The 19957-nt window shown below is 46.5% G+C and overlaps 1 protein-coding gene across 1 annotated transcript in view; it reads right to left on the bottom strand.

Moving 5' to 3' along the window:
* The window catches only part of LOC138566161 (amine sulfotransferase-like), a 974685-nt gene that overhangs the window by 80087 nt on the left and 874641 nt on the right, over positions 1-19957 (bottom strand). The window contains exon 7 of the mRNA XM_069643191.1: positions 5632-5812. Within this exon, the coding sequence (XP_069499292.1) occupies positions 5632-5812 (181 nt within the window). The remainder of the gene's footprint in view (positions 1-5631; positions 5813-19957) is intronic.

Raw genomic sequence — 19957 nt, forward strand, 5'->3', positions numbered from 1 at the left:
AAGCGAGCATCCCAGGGGAGTCAGAACACGTTTCTCAAAATTATTCAAATTAGTTCCATCAAAGTTCCCCGAGATGCTATCATTTTCAGCCAAAGAACAGTGCTCTAAGAGAGGATAGCAAGCAGTTGTCAACGGTAAAGGATGAATATACCAACCTAGCCCCTTATCCCCGTGTTGCAGTAAATGTGAGCAGACCCAACAATTGGTTTTGTTAAAAATGGCATGTGTCGAATTCATAATCAGCATCATAGTATTATTGTGATACTTCTGTCTAGGCTGAGAGTCCCTAGGTGACAGAGTATGCAGGTGTACAAAAGGAGTAAAAACAGTAGGTGAAATTTCAGTTGGCAGAAGAGGCTCTAGAGGATAAATCTCCTCAACGTACCAGAATCCTAAAGCAGTTACTATAAAAACCCCAATTATTATCATCAAAACGCAGCAATACGTTTTTGGGGCCCAGGCACATTGTTCATTGTCCAAGTTGGTCACCCCCTTATTTACAAGTCCAATACGGGCAGTAGCGGTGGCAGGCATCGTAGTCTTCGGATGGAAACCCCAATGTTCGTTGCTGGCGACCCCCTGGCCGTGTGGCTTTTTAGTCCTTCCCCAACCCTAGCCGTCAGAAGCCCCATTCTCAAATTTGGGCAAAAGCAAGCCCTTTATGATCCTTTCCTTCTTTTGAATGCACAGTCGAACCGTGCTGTAGGTCTATTTTCTCCGTCGAAGATTATATCTGGTGGTTCCCGGTACTGTTTGATCCGGAAATAAGGTAACGTCACTCCCTGCGGGAAACAACGTATCAGAGGCAACGGTAGTTGCAGAATTCGAAGCAATGGTTTCCGGAAATGACTTTTCCAAAGAGTGTGGAGACAAAATGGACGATTCCCCAAGCCCCACGGGCTCAGAGAAATTCTCCGACTCACTCACAGTGCTATTTGCTGCTTCAGGATCATCGATTGCAGCGTTAGAGAGGGGTTCTGTTTCTTCTGTAACGTGCGGCGTCGGGTGAGGAAGTTTCTTGACATGCATCGCATGTATCCAGTTCTTCTTTCCAGCCACCCGCACTGCCGTTTGGGTGACCAACAAGACATGGAATGGTCCCCGCCAGCGAGGCGCAAGGCAAGAAGACTGCTCGTATGCTCTCACCAGGACCCAGCTTCCAGGCCGGATGTTCTGTCCTGGGCCCTCATAACTTACAGGTAAAGCTGATCGTACCTGATGATAAATTAAATACAGATTTTTAGTCAACTGGTTACAGTAGTCTGAAAGCAATACATTCTCAACATTTCTCAGTGCTTTAGGTTTCGGAAGACCCCAAATATTGGCAGGTCTCCCCATCATCACCTCAAATGGAGAGAGCCCAGTCTTAATTTGAGGGGTAGTGCGCATGGCCAATAAAACGATCGGTAAGGCGTCCGGCCATTTTAGTTTTGTACGGGCACACGTTTTAGCAAGTTTGTTCTTTAGGATACCGTTATGTCTCTCTACCAACCCGGCACTTTGAGGATGTCTAGCCGAATGAAATCGCTTATCAATATGTAGTGCCGTACATATCTGTAAAATTACAGCAGCAACAAAATGTGGACCATTGTCCGACCAGATGACTCTTGGCAACCCAAACCGCGGGAAGTACTCCTTTATCATAATTTTTGCAGTGGTCCTGGCTGTAGCATCTTTGACAGGGAAAGCCTCAACCCATTTACTGAAGGCGTAAATGACCACAAGGACATATTTTAAACAATTGCACTGCTCCATCTCACTAAAATCAAAATGAATCACTTCAAACGGGACAGAAGGCGGCCCAAAGATACCCCTTGGAGTTACCGTCCCTTTCCCCACATTGTGCTGTAGGCAAATCATGCAATTTCGGACATAATGCTGAGCAATTTTTGAAATCTTATCATTTACCCAGACTTTCTCTAACATTTTCGTAATCTGTTGAGCACACACATGGATGGGACCGTGTGCCATAGTGACCATCATGACTATGTAGGCATTAGGAAGTAACCATTTCCCTTCAACTGTGTCCACCCAACACCCGTCATCATCTAATTTCCCCAAGCCTTCAGCCCATTTCTTAGATTCATCCATTGTGGCATCAGCTTGGATATCCCCACACAGACCCAATATCCTCGTCCATTACATAGACATCCCTAGTTTCTCTTAGAGCATACATTTCTGTGCGAAGATCTGTGGCAGTTTGTCTGGCTATCTGATCAGTGAAAGCATTCCCTTTTCCTACATCGTCTGTGATCTTGCGATCCGCTGCGCATTTCATGATCGCTAACTGACTAGAGAGTGCGAGCGCCGAGAGCAATTGTACTATCAGGGGGCCATGCTGAATCTTGGTCCCATGTGAAGTTAGAAACCCTCCCTCTGACCAAAGTCTCCCCAAGTTATGAGCCACCCCAAAAGCATACTGACTGTCAATATATATATTCACTGTTAGCCCTTCGGAAAGCTCACAAGCTCGGGTTAATGCTATAATCTCTGTGGCCTGCGCAGAGTTATTTGTAATTCGCTTGGTCTCTACAACCGTGCTCAATGTAGTGACTGCATAAGCAGCTGTGGATGTACCATCTGGAAGTTTGAAAAAGGAGCCATCACAAAATAGCTCCCCTTGCGCATTATCCAAAGGAGTGTCCTTAAGATCAATTCTGCCCTACGTTTCTTGTTCAGTAGTATACAGGCAGTCATATGACTCATCATTACCGCAAACAGTATTTTGCGGGAAAGGTAGTAGTTCAGCCAGATTAAGAACACAACACCTCCTAATTTGTATATGGGGAGCAAACAAAATTAATTCATACCTCGTCAATCGTGCGGAAGTGAGGTGTTGCGTTTGAGTTTTGTTCAATAGAAAATCTACAGAGTGAGGCACCATCAGGGTTAGGTCATTGCCTAGGACCATTCCCTCACTCTGTTTTACAGACGTGGCAGCAGCAGCGACAGCTCGCAAACATCTTGGCAAAGCGCATGCGACAGGATCAAGGGCGGAAGAGTAGTAACCGCACGGCCTATTCTTCCCTCCATGTTCCTGCGTTAATACAGCCAAAGCACATCCATCACATTCATGCACAAACAACACAAAGGCCTTTTCATAGTTTGGAATCGAAGGTGGATAACCTAATAGTCTAATTACACACAAAACATAGAACATTCCATTGTGAACCAAACATGAAAAGAATACATGATACTGTAACACATAAATCTTCTAAACAAATGGGGCTCGGATTTCAATACAAACATTCTAAAGAATACATTGGGCCTCATTACGAGTTTGGAGGTAGCCATGCCATCATTACCGGCCTGGCAACCTCCAAACTCGGGTTCGGGTCCTGAAAAAAGGGAATTATCGGGCCATTCCGACTTTTGCAGGCCCAGTAATTCCCATTTTTTCAGGACCCGAACCTGGTACGTCCCTATTCCCATTTGAGCCCCCATAGGGCTCAATGGGAATGGGGAGGATGCTAACAATGGACCCGTTAATGACGGGTCCGTTGTTAGCATCCTGATATGCTCACGGGTGCCGGTATGCACGTCTGGCTAAGTAAGAACGGTGCCGGTACCTTACTGGCACCATTCATGCTGCAGCCTGCCAGGGTCGTAATGAGGCCCTGTGTCAAAGCACAACAGGGGTCAGAACATATAATACATTAACATAACACAATGTTGAGAAATTACTGATGTGATTAGTGTTAATGATGAACACTAGAATCGAAATTGAGAGAGTATACACAGGAGTGTTTCGGCCCTAGCAGGTTATAGTATAAGCCTTTCTTGAACGGGCCTTCATCAGGACGGATGAACTTGCAAGATGGAATGTTCTATGTGTGTACTACCTACAAGATAAAAACATGGGGCAGTGTCAGTGCTTGGGTATTGATGAATAGGTAAGGTGGTGAACATAACTCATTATTCATATCCAAATTGATTTGTGAATTTCTTACCGTGTCAGAATAACGACTCAGCACGGTATCAAAAAAGGTTGGACACCCATAAAGTATCAGGTGACCTCTTGGAAAACTTCATGGTTTCAATTGATGAAGTCCAATCTACAAAGCTCAACTGACCAAGAGAGCTGGAACTGACAAAGCTAACAATTAAAGGAAGAGCGGTCCTCAATGCTCTCAGTATGCTCATGGAATACGTGCGGACATAATCACTTATTCAGAGACCTAGAAGGAAATTATCTGTTAAACTCTGATATATAGTATGTATACAAGAATCCTGGCTGGTTGATCAATCGATAAGTGACGGATATGCGGTATTGATGAATCCAGCGATCCAAAGGAAAAAGGGCTGACCTTCAGCAGGGCTCATGACCATGATAACAAAAGCAAAACAGATTGAAATAACAGTCAGAAAATGTCCTACCCTGGATACAAGTAACCATGATCAAAATTAAAACAACACAGACAAACAAATGCGCAAGGAAAATTCTAACTTGGTGCATAATCAATGTATACTGGAATCCCACCGCTGTCACAGAAGAAAACTTCATAGACAATGTGTTCTCAGCAATGGACCAAGCCAAATTGAAATATGAAGAAGTAGAAACGATAATTTGCGGTGACTTAAATATCCACCTGTGCAATAGTGAAGGAGAAGAAAAAGCAGAACCCACACTGGAAATACGTGCTAAAAAATGGAACAAGGAAACTCTAAATAGACAAATGACCAGATCAGATTGTTATGACAGAGTAAACGGCCACTTGATGGTAACCTGGGCAAATGGCAAGAAAATGGCCAAAGGTATCAACGAAGAGCCCAGCTATGCTATCAATATGAAAAACACAAATAGCGACCACTACATCTTGAGAAGAACAATAAAGGTCCTGGATATGTTCCTGGTTGGCACATATCCTGTCTGGTCGGGGTGTATTAGTTTATTAATGATCCGTCGCATTCTGTTTGCCAGACCCGGCATGTATATCCATATACTGTTTGTGTGGTCAAAGATTACCCCCTTTTGGACAGACATCTTTGCATGAGTCAATCTTATTCCAAGGTTGGATCATAACCTGGCCCCCATAAACTCATGTTTGACATTCTGCAAGCCTCGAACAGACATTCTAAAGCATAGAAACTGAGGATTCCAAAAATCTCAAGCAGTTGGCAAGAAAATAATCCTGAGGGTGTTGAAATCGAAGCGATGGACTTATTGAGGACCATCTCTTCGATTTCAACAGCCTGTCCAACTGAGATGTCCAAACCTTCCTCCAGGGAGAGCATCCCCTGGAATTACCGCAGGAAAGGATTTCAATTCAAGGTGACCTAGACAAATTGTATTGAACTCTATGACAAGATACTCAGATCTACTCACTCTGATGATTTGGTGTCCTAATAAAGTTACCGTTTCCGACCTCCTCTCTTTATTATGTCACCGAACCTTACTTATCGCAGATTAACTTAGTCAATCTAATACGTTTTCAGTTCATAGTAAGCAAAAAATGACCCCAACATGGAAAAGGCCAGCCATTTGCTTGCTAGTGCGCTGATTGGGTCTGATCAGCTCCTTCATGTTCTGCTTGTGCGATTGAACCATTTCTCAAAGAGTCAACACTCTTTCCTAGACAAGCCGTGATGCTATGACTTAAGCCCATTAATCTCCAATAGCACGTGCATTACCTTTGCGAAGCATCCGCCCCAGTTCTTTGTTTAGTATTTCATTGGGTAGGCTTTCATAGTTTGCATTTGGGTCGGATCTCATGTTCTTGAATGTAGCTTGTTCCACAACCAGATCCACTTCTTGATCATCGAGATCCTTTCCCACAAACTGGCAAATCTTCAGCACAACGGACCGCAGATCCTGAAAGAATGGAGGGCACACCTTTTAAAAAAGTAAACGCGCTTTAAAACAGCAATGTTTACATGTTCAAGCTGTTGATTCATTTTATAACTGCAAAAATAAAACTTCACAAATATGTAACTCTGGATCCAAATGAGGCCCTGTGCGGTATGGCGTTACTTATCAGTAGAGGTATTAGTGTGTTGGCCCTATAAGGGAAGTAGGGAGGACAGGATAGGCAATGAACACACTTATACAATATAGGTTTGTCAGAAGTTGCCTCATTCAAGTGTATGCAACTTGTACTGTATTATTTGACTTGCCTGACTGTACCAAGGTGTCCTCACTGTGGAGGTCTCTTGGAAACTCAACAGACTAATGACAATAGGGAGGCCTCCTCTGCCAGGAAGTATAGACACACCTGCCTTGATGATTCCTTCTCGGTATTTGTAGACATTATAAAACAACCATTGGGAGGATGGTTTGGAGCAAGACAGAGGACAGAGAGGCAGTTTGTGTGTGCCTGTGGCGCTGTAACCCCAACGGATATGTCAGTCGCGTCACAGCGTGACCAACATAACAGGTTGTGTGTTTTTGGAGCTGTCCACCCTCAATGTGGGGCCTGACAGAGTGGGCCAAAAGAAAGGAGAAAGTAAGCAAGGAGGGACCTCGGAATTGTGGCCCAGGTGAAGATGGATCCCCGGCCTGGGGACTCATGAGCAGGGATACCCCAGATCGAGGGAACTTGCGGTGGGATGACAAATGTGCACCCTTATTGAGGAAATGGGCTGAAACAGCCCTGGAATTCCGGGCATGCAGTAGCATCGAGAAAGTCAGGGAACATCCACCAGCAAGGCCCTATCTCTAAAAAAGGACTGGTATCCTGTGACAGCAATTCACGACAGAGCAAGGCTTGGGATCATCCATGGCCATGTCTTAGGCTACAACACCTGAAACGATACATAGGTACTATGCAATGACAATGTATCTTGTATGTAGACTATGGGCCTCACTCATTACATGTTGGCCAGTGTGGACTTAGCATGCCGGTATTAATGTATAACGGCAGGTTTCCGCACCGGCCAACCACAAGTTAGCCGGTGGGGTGAAGTAATTACCCCCAGCTGAGAGCTGGAGGTATTTCCACCACCTCACCGGCAAAAATCGCTGGTATTGCAGGTGCTGATAGTACCTGCGCCTGTAATTTTATTTATTTTTAAATTTGTTTATTGGCATTTATAAGTGTAGGAATTAAACATCATTCCAATAGTACATTACAATGCAGAGCGTAGCAAGCCAATAATCCTAAGCAGTGCAAAACAAAGAAAGAAAGGGAACTGAACAAGGTGAGGGGCAACCAATGTTAGAGAAAAGGGAAGATGAAAAGAATAAATCAGCCAAAAAAGAAAAAAATAACAAAAAGGAAGAAAGCCGACCAATTTTTCCAATATGCTGCATATTTTTTATTTTTTTATTTAAAGCATTCAGCGTACAAAAAATACAAGCTTTTGCTTATGTACAAGTTTTCCCTCCTCCCCATGCACAAGCCAAACCTGTCCTATTTCGTCTTTCTTAGTTCTATGTTGGTTTTAATCCAGGTTTGGCTATGTGTTTTAGTTGTTCCTTGTTAATGATGGTGGTCTTAATTCCCTTCCAGTCTCTTTAGCATAGATTCCAGGAAAATACCCAAGCCTTTGATGGTTTTCTTACTTGGGTCGTCATATAGAGCTGACCACCATAAGTCAGGTCCAGATCACATGATGGTGACAATATTGGTTGTAATAGACAACCCCTTTCAGATCTAAGTTCAGGGCAAAACAGCATTAAGTGTCGAGACGATTCTTCTTCTTGTTTGCATAGTCTGCATAATTTTTCCTTTGCCAGGCCATATCTGAACAAGTTGATCTTTGTTCTTAAAATGTTCAGATGAAAGCGCATTATTAAGTCTCTATGATTCCGATTGGCGCTTTTTTCTAGGTATCCAGGCAATAACTGTGGGCATCTAGTTATCTTATCTGATAAGGTATGATAGTTCGAAGCTACTCTCGCACACTCTGTTTCTGCCCAGTCAATTGATAGTAAGAGTAATTGTACCCTCTTTGGGTGTTTCAGAAGGGCTTCTGTCATAACTTTTAAGTTTTGCAACAGCTCATTACATTTCGCTTTCCATTCATCCAGTGGCCAAAAGGGCATTTTTCCTGCTTCCTTATTCAATATTTGGTATTGAGGTGGACAATTTTCCAGAGTTATTTTTCTGTAGGTGGCCAATGTTTTCCAGACGATTCGAACTTGCATTGAGTACAATCCCAGTTCATGTCGAATAATACTTATCGGAACACATATGGGAATTTTCAGCAATTTACGCCAGAATCTGGCTTCAAGTTTATCCCATGTTTCCCAAGGGATTCTTAGGGCCATTTCGTCAGCATATGTTACAGTGGAGATGACTTTTGCATTATAAAATTCCACAATCGGGCGCACGGAAAATTTACAAAACTTTCTTTTCAATATTAATGCCTGTGATGTTAGTTGATCCATTTTCCTCTGCAAATGCTCAGTCCACGGTTGGTCACTCCAGTTGGCACTTACAATTGCTCCCAGATATTTTATATTTTGAACTGTTGTTATCGGGTCATTCTCTATATGACATCTAAAAGATTTTTTACTTGCAGGACCTGCATTTTTAATTATCATTATGACTGATTTTTCTGGATTGATTTTTTTTTTGTTTGTTTGATCTCTCTTTAGAGCTTCCAGTTTTTTCTGTAGACCCATTTGAGTTTTGTCCATCACTATGAGATCGTAATAAGAGATGACCAATTTTCATTTCTCCTATTTTAGACGAGCACGCTCTTGGTGGTTCCAAGCAGTCCTTTACTTCTAAAATATAGAAGTTATAGAGTATGGACGCTAGTGGGCATCCTTGTTTTAGCCCACAATTTGTTGCTATTGCCTTCGTTAGGTTTCCCTTTTGGTCCAGTCTCACTCGCATCGATGTATTTATGTGGAGAGTTTTGATGGCTTCTATCAGGTCTGGTGGACAACCTTTTTCTTTCATTTTGGTCCAGAGAATTTGGCGGTCTACTCTGTCAAAAGCTGCCGCCATGTCTATTGAGGCAATAAACAGTTTTTGATTTTCACGAATGGTCTTTGCTTTTAGAAGGTTGAGAATTAGAAGGTTTAGACTGCAGTCTACGTTTTCTACAAAACCTGCTTGTCTATGATCGAAGTTGCCAGATCTTTGTATCCATTCCTTTAATCTTTTTAAGAGTATGCCAGCAAAGAGTTGGCCTAAAACGTCCAGCAAGGATATTGGACGATAGTTCTCCGGACATGCTCTGTCTCCTTTTTTATGGATCGGAATAGTAATTGATGTTGTCCAGGATTCTGGGATATGACCCATTTTTACTATTCGTGTAAAGAGAACAAAGCACATGTGTGCTCATACCTCTGAAGCTTGCTTTAAGATTTCATTTGTGAGGCCATCTGGCCCTGGGGCTCGCAATCTGCTTGCTTTTGTGATCAGTACCAAGATTTCACTTAAATTGAATTTGATGTCCCAACCTTTTTCCTTTCTGGCATCTTGAGGCAGTAGATCTGTTGCTGGCTCGCAATTATATTTTTCTTGAAAGTATTGTTCCCACGTTGTTTCATGTATAGGGTTAAGTTGTTCCTCACTTTGGTGATTTCCTTTTTGATTTAGCAGTGTCCATAGATATTTTGCATTTTTATTTCGAATCGCCATTAGCATATGTTCAGAGTCTTTTTGAAATAATAGAGCTCTATGGGATTTAACCCAATTTCGATAACCTTTTTTCAATTCTTTTCTTTTTGTTTGCATATCATCATAGGCAATATTCTGTTTTTTAAGGCTCTTAAATCTCTAGCCAGCTGTCGTTTTTTTTCCGCTATATCAGTATTGAATCAATGCGCCCTGATTTTTGTGGTTCTTCTATTGGTTTTGGTGGTCACTTTAAAGATTCTGAGGCAAGATTCATACTCCACGTCTTTTCCTGTTGAGGTTGCCCATTTGTTTAAAGAATTTGTTAGCATGGGAATCATTTGTGTTGTTATGCTGCATATTACTGTTGTTCTCTGTCAATTCTGCTTCTCATGACATGTTGAGCATTAATACTTAAAGTTACAGCCTGCGTAAGAAAGAATGGCATACCGTGTGTTTTACCACTGACAAATTCTACAATGAAAGCTAACACATATTTCTTTTATCTCTGTGGCAATTCACAGTGGTTTGTCTTCCGATGGATAGAGAGCAGCATGATCCAATGCCGTCCATGCTTCAAAATGGAGCCCCACCTCCCCTCCATCCATGCTTCAAAATGGAGCCCCAACTCCCCTCCATGTACATTAATAGCATGTCCCCAGGTTGTTGTCTCAGCAATCCTCCAGCGCTGCATTTCTTTTAGCCATATTTCGTACTGCGGGCCCCTTGCTTGATTTCCTAGTCATTGCTACACACCTTTTGCCCAGTATGCAGGCCAAGTCCATGAACCTGGAGATGTGCTTGTGCTTACCGTTTCTAGTGTACATACCCAGCACACATAACCTGGAGATCCCTGTACTTTCGCAGGTACGTTTAATTCTAGCCCAAAACTGTTGCACAGAGTCACATTCTCAGAACATTTGCATGATGTGAGCATCGGCCTGGCTGCATCTAAGACAAGTGGAGGTTGCATCCTTATAAAATTTGGCAACCCTAGCTAGGGTGAAGTATGTACGATGTAGGACATTAACTTGTAGGAGTCAGAACCTTGCGTTGCGTGAGACATGCTTGCCATGAGCGAACGCCAACTGCCATTATTTGTCCGTGAAATCTTCCCCAGATCTGCCCCAGATCTGTCTCCCATTTGGCCCTGAGCTTCGTTGGGTCTATGATCGTACTGTCAACCATGGCATTGTATATTCGGGACACTGGCCTTCGTGCCTTGAAACACTTGCGTATAGGCGCGTTATAAATGTCAAATCATATCGTATCATATCACCCATCTTCTAATGTGTACATAAGTGTAAAAAGCGTATGTGGTTGTGGTTCCTCTGGCCATTCAGGCCAAACACGTTTAACAAACTTAGTTATCTGCATATATCTCAAGAACTGCCCTCTCGGGAGACACTCTTTTTGAGTGAGGTCTAAGAACTCTCTATAAGCGCCACTGTCATACATATCTCCCCATGTTGCAACACCAACATCATCCCAGCACTGTGCTATCTTGGATCCCATTGCATGCTAACCATTAGAGGTCTATGTGGGGAATACGGATGTGTGAGCTTTAGGATTCTTGTGGTCCATTGCCAGATTTGTCTGCCCAATGTCAACAGTAGCGGCTGTGGTACCTGCTTGAGCAGGGGATGCCAAAGAGTGCCTCGTAACCACACACGGCAGATCAGGGAATCTAACAAAGTATGTTCTGTGTTGGGTTAGTCTGTTACCCATTGAGCAGTGAAGCTAAGTTGTGCTGCTAAGTAGTAATATTCCAGTTTAGGTAGTTGTACACCACCTTGTTCAAAGGGGAGTGTCAATATTGTTGTAGACAGTCTATGGGGGTCATTACGAGGTTGGAGGTAATGGAAAAACGATGCCGATAAAGGATTACCGGCACCGCATAGCGCTCCGGGCTATTCTGACTCAAGAACCCGCTAATAACATTGTCGCAAATAGCGGCATGTGCGTGGGCACGTGGACCTTCGGGCCGGCAATCCCGGGGTGCCGCTAACAGGAGGACATCACAAGTCAGGCGTACATGCAAATACCAGCATCATGATGGCGCTAACATGGGATACCAGCATGCCGGTAATACCGGCATCACGAACCACCCGTAAACTGCTATGTGCAGTGTTCCCAACTGCCACAGGTCCACACAAACAGCACAGGTGGAGGCAATGGAGTCTGGGCCAGCACAAAAGGAGCACACCCACACACCACACCCCTTTCCACACCAAAATGATTCCACTAGTAGTAGCAATACTGGGGCTGGAGGACCTGCTTGCATTGCTACACCAGCAACAACAGCAGGCACCACAGATGACACGCAGGAGGAGAAGGAGGGCGAGACAGGCCCAGCAAGCCCCACCAGTGCAGCCAGTGGTACCATGCTGGCAGCCCCAATCCCTCGCATGAGAGCCAGTCCATTCAACCTAACCCCTGAGCAGATCCACACCCTGTACCGTCTGGACCGGGACACCATCACCACAATCGTGGACATGATACACGACGACATTAGGCCTCATTATAACTCAGGCGGTCCGGAAATAACGGTGGCGGTAAATTCGCCACCACCGTTGTTTCCGGACCGCCTGATCCCGACTCCTGTAGGCGGGAGGTGATGTTCCCGCCAGGTCTGAGCTGGCAGGTTTAACACCGCCCGCCTGCAGGCGGACGAGGAAACACCGGCAGCATTACGAGATGCTGCCGGTGTTTCCATGATCCCCATTCTCGTCGAATCCCATAGGACTCAATGGGAATGGGGATTAACACCATTCCGCCTCCGTGATTCCTGGAAAACCGGGGTTGTAATGCCCCGGTAATTCCGGGAATCACGGAGGCGGAATGGTAATACCAGTCCGGCGGTAACCAGGTGGTTTTACCGCTGCGGTGACCGCCGGACTCGTAATGAGGCCCATTGTCAGCCTTATTGAAATACACACTGCCATCCCCCCTCTACTGAAGGGAGCGTCGGTGCTCCACTTCCTGGCCACAGGCACCTACCAGCACACAGTGGGGCACATGCATGGCATATCACAACCCTTATTTTCTCGCATGCTGAACCAAGTGCTGGATGCCCTCCTGAAGCCCACAAGGGACTACATATCCCTACCACGGACTCCGCAGGAGATCTTTGATACAAAAGTTGGCTTTGATGCACTGACAGGAATGCCAAATTGTATTGGTGCCCTCGACTGCACCCACGTGGAGTTGGTGGTCCTGCATGCCATAGAGGTGGTGTACCGCAATCGCAAGCTATACCACTCCACCAATGTGCAGATGGTATATGACGCCAGCAAGATCATCACACATTGTTGTGCCCGATTTCCCAGATCAACTCATGACTCAATGGTCCTGCGGAACTCCACGCTACCACGCTACATGGAGGGACATGCAGGACGACGTGCCTGGCTGCTTGGTAAGTTGCATGACAGGCACATGGCAGTGAAATAGGGGGATAGATGCACACACCACCATGGTGTCATTGTTGTGGTGACAGCATGATGTGCACATCCCAAAACACTGTGCCCCAAAGCATCCCAAACAGAACATGACAACCAATTTCCATAGCAATGAAGTAAGCTGCACACCTATCACAACATGCCAAACTTAAAACCACCCCACATCCCACACCACGTGCACCACCCATCATCGGACCTCACACTCTGTAACACAATCCAGCAACATGCTGTGAGTATTCACTATGTAAATGTCTGCAGCAAATCACTACACAGGACAAGCATCCATGAGAGTGCACTAAAGAAAACCATCAGGGGAATCCACTGCTTGTCACAGGGCCACCACCACGGAAGTGCAGCATGTCACCATGTGAATAATCAGCGCTGAATGCCAAATAATGCAGAGACTACTGCCAACACTGCCAGTTAGAAAATCATACAGAACACTACACATCACACATATATCACAAACACAGCGGTATGCGTCTACAATGCATGAGCAACATCAAGGCAGTGTACACCGTGTATCATCTTGAAGATGCAATCCAGACCATAAGACCATGGCACAGCACACATTGAGTGAAGGAAAAAGGTGTGCATACAACCAGGGACATGTGCATGTGGCCAACAAATATTTGCAGGCATGTGTGATAAGTACAGCTGTCCATCAAGAATCGACTAACACATAGCTTTTTTTGCTCACATGCAGGTGATAGTTGCTATCCCTTGAAGCCGTGGCTCCTCACACCTGTCTAAAACCCGCAGAACAGGCACGAGGAGGACTACAATAGTTCCCATTCCCGTGTGGTCATCGAGCAGACATTTGGCCTGTTGAAGACACGTTTTCGCTGCCTTAGCCCATCGGGTGGGGCACTCCTTTACAGGCATGAGAAGGTGGCCAAGATAATCATGGCATGTGTCATGCTTCACAACATGTGTATCCGACGGAACGTGCCCCTGCCCCCTGACATTGAACTGCTACCACCAGGTGATGATGAAGGGGATGAAGAAGATGTGGGCACACATCATCGCGGTGCCGATGCACAGGAGGGACGTGCTGTGCGCCAGTCTATGATTGGACAATATTTCTAAGACACATGGGTGCAGAGGGTGACATGAAAGTGGGACAGAGGGCACTAGGTGTGGGAGTACATGTACACTATGCACTGTATAGCAATAAATGACACATGCAATAAGGAATGTCCACTGAAGTATTTTTTCTGCTACACAATGGGTGTATTAAACTGTTCAATAGTATTAAGTGCTCAAACCCTCCACCTCACACACCTTCTTCCCCTTCCCCCCACATCCTTTTCCCTCCTCCCCCTCCCCCCTCAACTCCCCCACACGCTCTCCCCCTGCCCCCTGCCCCACAACTCCCCCACACACCCTCCCCCCCTTCCTCCACAACTCCCCCACACACCCTCTCCCCCCTCGCCTTCCCCCCACTACTCCCCCAAACACCCGCTCCCCTCTCCCCCTCCCCCCACAACTCCCCCACACATGGTGTCCAAGCAAATGCTGCAGGTGTCTGCGTCTATTGCCTTAATCAGGCTGCCCCATCTACATTCGTCCACTTCCTGCACCTGGTGGCGGCATGACCGATCACCGCAAGGTGCGTGCTGACCTGCGAAGGGGGCTGGTTTGAGTGAAGCTGGATGATGATGGCGTGGCCGCTTGCACCAGTCCGGGGGCCGGACGCTCAGTCTCCAAGGAATCCGCTATGCGGGAGAGGACCTGCCTCAGAGCAGACACCTCCTCGCATATTTGCGCAGTGCTTGCCTCAATGGCCTGCCTCAGGGACTCTGTGTTGTCTCGCCCCTCCTGCCTTGCCTGGGCACCGTCTGAAACAAACTGCCTGACTAGGCTATGAGCTCCTCCTGGAGCTGCACTGTATGTTCTATCTGTTGCACCCCCCGCCTGGACACCAGTGGAGGTGGATGGTGCATGTGTAACATCCCCAAATCCTTGTGGCTCCTCTGTGGGACTCATGCTCCCTTGAACTGTCTCCCCTCCTGACTGCTCCGGTGTGGTGTCATGGTAGGAGTACAAAGGTGTGACCTGGGGTGATGGTGCGGGGCTGGGTGTGGCAGGTAAGTCCGAAGAGTCATCCTCCACAGGGACACACAACTGGCCCTGGCTCTGCGCATCCTCATCTGTCTGGGGGGCCGTAGCTGCCGCCTCCCCAACAGAGCTGTTCGCTGCTGAAAGGGCCCCATTGGCCACTGTTTTCTGTACAGGGGACACAGATGTTGTGGCGACTGTAGCAGAGGCCCTTAGCGGTACCAGTCCCATGGCATCCTGTGTGTTTGCCCCTTCGGTGCCTGTCGTGGCTTGGCTGGCCCTTTCGATGTCAAAGGCCTGTTGCCTTCTTCCCTGGCCCTCTTCCGGGGAGTTGTTGCCTGTGGGGGTGAGTCCTGGGCCTCGCTGTCAGGATCTGAGCCTGTGGGGGACTGAGAGAGGGACGGCATCAGTGATGGTTCGACAAGCATCATGCATACATTGGTATTATTGCTGTTCTACACATTAGAGGGGATTAGGAACTGGAGTTTTGATAATCACATTGCTTGCTGTATGGGTGGAGCATGCAGGCATCTGTCAGGGTCACTCATGTTGGAGCTGGCGTATGCTGTGTGACATGCATTTCTGTTGTGAACTGCGTGCAGTGTGATTTATGCCGTTTTCATATTTTTGTGGTGTGTGTCAGGTATGGCATTGCCATGCTGCATGCATGTGCATGTGTCTGTGATACGGATGGCATCTAGGCAGGGATGCGTCAATGTGTATGTAATGGGCCATGCATTGCATCATTGGACGGACAAATTGGTGGACTATCATCATACTTTGCATTACAGTGTTTTCTTAGGACACTCTCCTCCATCCGCCGATGAGGTGGCGCCACGTTCCATCTCTCCCACACCTTCTATTGCCTCGATGCCAATAGTGCTGGCGCAGATTTCCTCCCACCAGCTTAGCTTGATGGGTGAGCTAGGACCAACAAGGCCGAAACATGTCTGGGGTTGCTTGTGTTTCCATGCAGAAGGGACCTGGCCTAGCAGCTCGGGCTGGGCTGCTACCATTGGTGGCAGTACCTGACTGATTTGCATATGGCTGGTCCGCTTTTGCAATGGCGCAGACGGGCTAAAAAACGGTGGTGTGGAAGGTTGTCCAGAGCAATGCCAGTGGTTCAGATTCATTCAAAACCTTCCACCCATCACTTTTGTGCTTACTGAGCTAGGACCACTGCCAGTAGCCATGGCCTGGCTCCGGTTTGCCGACTTTATGTGCCTGACACTCAGGCGCAGGTCGTCCCATCACTTGCGAACGTCCTTGATTGTGCGAGGGGTGTTCCCTACTGCACTGACTTTTTGGGCAACAAGTTGCCAGATCTCCTTTTTCTTAATCTGTGCCTCGCACTTGATGTTGTTGGCAAAAACAACCTCTGCATTATCTGCCAGTGTCTGCCAGCATAGTGAGCTCGTCCTCATTGAAGCGCTCTTTGCGCTGCCGGGATGCGCCTTTTTTGACAGCCTTAGGCATGATGCTGGTGGTGAAGATTGATTTCTGCAGTCAAAAATAGGCTCCAGGTCCTGTGTGGTGAGGATGGCAGTGCATTGTGTTTTTCAAGATGGCCGCTGTGCTCTTTCCTGTTCCTGTGCGATGACGCTACTTCCGGTTCCGCTTATTAACGGGCACCGCTATCAGCGGTCACCGCTAATAGCGATGGCCGCTGATAGCGGTGCCCGCTAATGCCATATCCATTGATGCCGGTCACGTTATTTAGAGGAGGACGGCGTGGTAGTGTTGTCTGCGCTTTCCATGATGCCGCTAAGAGGCATTTTTTGGACTTTAGCGGCATACCGGTACTGTCGTTAGCGGCATGCCGCTAAGCTCATGCACGCAAACTCATAATAGCCCACTGTTAGCGGGCTCTTTCCTACACGGACACGGTATTTGCTCCATGCTGGTAAGGACTGTTTCTTACCTCCTACCTCGTAATGACCCCCTATGTCTCTTGGGGCCCCACAGAAAGGTTCTTAGCATGGTTTCTAATTCCTGAATAAAGGAGACTGTAATATAATAGGTGACATTAGTAAACCGTATAACAAGCGTGGCAGTGTGATCATCTTTGTAATGGACACCCTGCCCATAAGCGAGAGAGCTAATCTGGACCAGAATACCATTGATGTTTTGATTCCCTCCACTGCTCTTAGCGTGTTTAGTGCATGTGTGCATTCCGGCGTGTGGGCTACTTTTATGCCCAAGTACCGGAATGAGTTATGTTCCCACCTCAATGCCCAAACTAATGTTGGGGTTAGTTCAGTATCGTTTAACTGTGCTAGGGGGAAAAGGCATGATTTTTTTAATTGAATGTATCCCAGAGTATCTTGAAAAGTTATCTAATATTTCAAACACCAGAGGGAGGTTGTGGTGCGGTTGTGTTCTTTAAAGGCTAGGTCTAGCAATATGTCAGTGGGCATGCGCCACGTGGCGACCGGGGCACGCAGTGTCTAGCACTCCACAGCACAATGAGGGGATAGTGGTCTGATATTACACAAGCCATGTATTCTGCGCTAGTGAAGTTCTGTAGGTGTTCAGTGCTCACAAAGATGTAGTCTAGCCTCGTGTGAAGGCCATGTGGGGAGGAGTAATAGGAATATTCCCTCAGATCCCAGTGAAGCTCTCGCCATACGCCTGATAGGGCAAGTTCTGGTAGTGCAGTATTGAGAGCCATTGTCGCTGGGGAAGCTTGAGTCTTAAGCGGAGTGGACCTGGCTCCTGTCCTGTTGTACAGCAATTGAAATCCCTGCCCCATATCAGGAAGGCATCTCTGTGAGGGACAACACGGGCAGTGAGTGTTTGTATATGCGCTGGTATCGCATGGTTTGGCGAAATAAAAATTAACGATGACTACTTCCATATTGCCTATATACCCCTTGAGGATGACGTATCTGCCTTCAGTATCCTTATCACAACTTAGGAACTGAAAGGGCAAAAAGCTGTCAACCCACTTGAGGACATCTCTTGCATATTTGGCGTATGGGGCCCCATATACAGTGCCTCCCCAATATTTAGCTACAGCCTCCTGTTCCTTTCCTGTTAGGTGGGTCTCCTGTAGGAGGGCTATCGAGATATGCTTACGCATTCCTATTCCTGCGCATGTATGTGCCAAGGCCTCTAATATTCCATGTGAGGATTTTAATCTGCGTCATCTTTCCATATATATGTTACTGAATGGAAGGCACCAGTACTAAGCATTATGGGGTACATTTGAATATGTAGTCGCAAGCAGCACAATACGTGGTGTAAATAACAATCTTTTTTGCTCATTGACTTGTTAGCGCAGTGTAGAGAACAAAAAGCATCAAACTTTGTCTTGGTTGGGTAATTTAAACTAAACTTCGATAACCAGTCCCGGAACATGGGGTACCAACTATGCCCAACAGATACGGCCTGCTCAGGCTTACCGGTGCTCACTTTCCTGAGCTTGATCCAGCCAAGGGATTCAGCAGGGGTAGCCTGCCAAATGTCCAGATGGATGAGGGGGGGTTCCATTTTAACACAGTGGGCTGGGTCTCCAGCTCTGGCATAGTAGCCACTGTTGCAACAGCTCCGTTCTCATCTTGTCGCAATATGTAGTACAGTTAAAATAGTTCCTTTTTTCCCCCCCCTGTTTCCGAACGTTCGTACTGGTTGAGTGTGGTGGTGGTCGTCAACTGTAGTGTCTATATTGTTGTGGTCTTTGTCTCTGTTTGTGCAGGATCTTCGTATGTGTCCAAATTGTTATGTTCTAGCCACATTGTCACTGCCTCAGGGCTTTCAAAGAACCTTCACTTGCCTTCATAAATCACCTTGAGCCTTGCAGGATACGTGAGCATGTATCGTATTTCTTTCTTCCAGAGCCTGGCCTTGACTGTAATAAATCCATTTCTTTATTGCTGTACTAGGGGGGTATGGTCTGGGTATATGGCCACCTTCGATCCACCATGCTTAATTTCCCCACTGTCCCTGGAGAACTGCAGTTGCACTTCCCTGTCTCGAAGCTTCAATATTTTAGCGATAATCGGGCGGGGGTATAAACCAGGCGGGGGGCTTCTTTTCAAGAAATCTGTGCACTCTGTCTACTGCAAATCCTTGTGACAGTTTGTTCGCGCCGACTTCTTGCAGGAACAAGTTCTCAATATATGTCGTGGGATCTCTGCCTTCTGTGTCTTCCGGAATACCCAGTCCCCTGACATTATTTCTGCGGGAGCGGACCTCCGCAACCTCTGCCTTCTGTTCGAGATAGCGATTTTTAGTGTCAACCATATTCAGTATGACAGCAAAGTCTGTAGAAGTAGCAGTAGTTTCTTTTAGCTGCTCCTCCGTGTTTGAGACTCGTTCTGCCAGTGTTCGCACATCTTGGCATATTCATTGCACATCTATTTTAACCGCATCTATTTTATGTTCCGGAGAGGTTCTTAAAGCTGCTATCGCAGCCAACACCTTGTCTTCTTGCTGATCTTTGCCGGGCATCGGTGCCCGATGTTCCTTGACCGCTTTCTGTTGTAGTTGACGTCTGCATCTTAGCAAGCCCCGCAAAGGAGTTCATTATGTTGCCCTTCTGTTTATTCTTTGTGGCAGGCATATCACCTGTCTTCGCCGTTGCTGCTTGCCTTAACATTGGAGTACCTTAGTGTACACTTCAGAGGATCAGTACTATATGGCTGCTTATCTAATTAGGCTCTCTCTAATGTTCTCCAAGTGTAGACAAGTCTGTCAGGGGTGGCACTGCACTCTCGGCCAAATAGAAATTTGAAGAGTGTCTACACAGTCGCTTTCCTCACCAACCCACTAAAGTGCAGTACCTTTGTATTCAGTGGTCTATGCGCAGTTCTGGCCCATCCAGGGGGCAGCTGTGCTGGGGTGCTGTCTCTTGATGTTAGTAGATTGCGGTTGTGGATCAAGGGCTTTCCCGTCAGCAGACTGTTGGCTGTATCTCAATATGCT

This window comes from Ambystoma mexicanum, chromosome 2p, assembly GCF_040938575.1.
Source record: "Ambystoma mexicanum isolate Mex_15411 chromosome 2p, UKY_AmexF1_1, whole genome shotgun sequence".
Classification (NCBI taxonomy): domain Eukaryota; kingdom Metazoa; phylum Chordata; class Amphibia; order Caudata; family Ambystomatidae; genus Ambystoma; species Ambystoma mexicanum.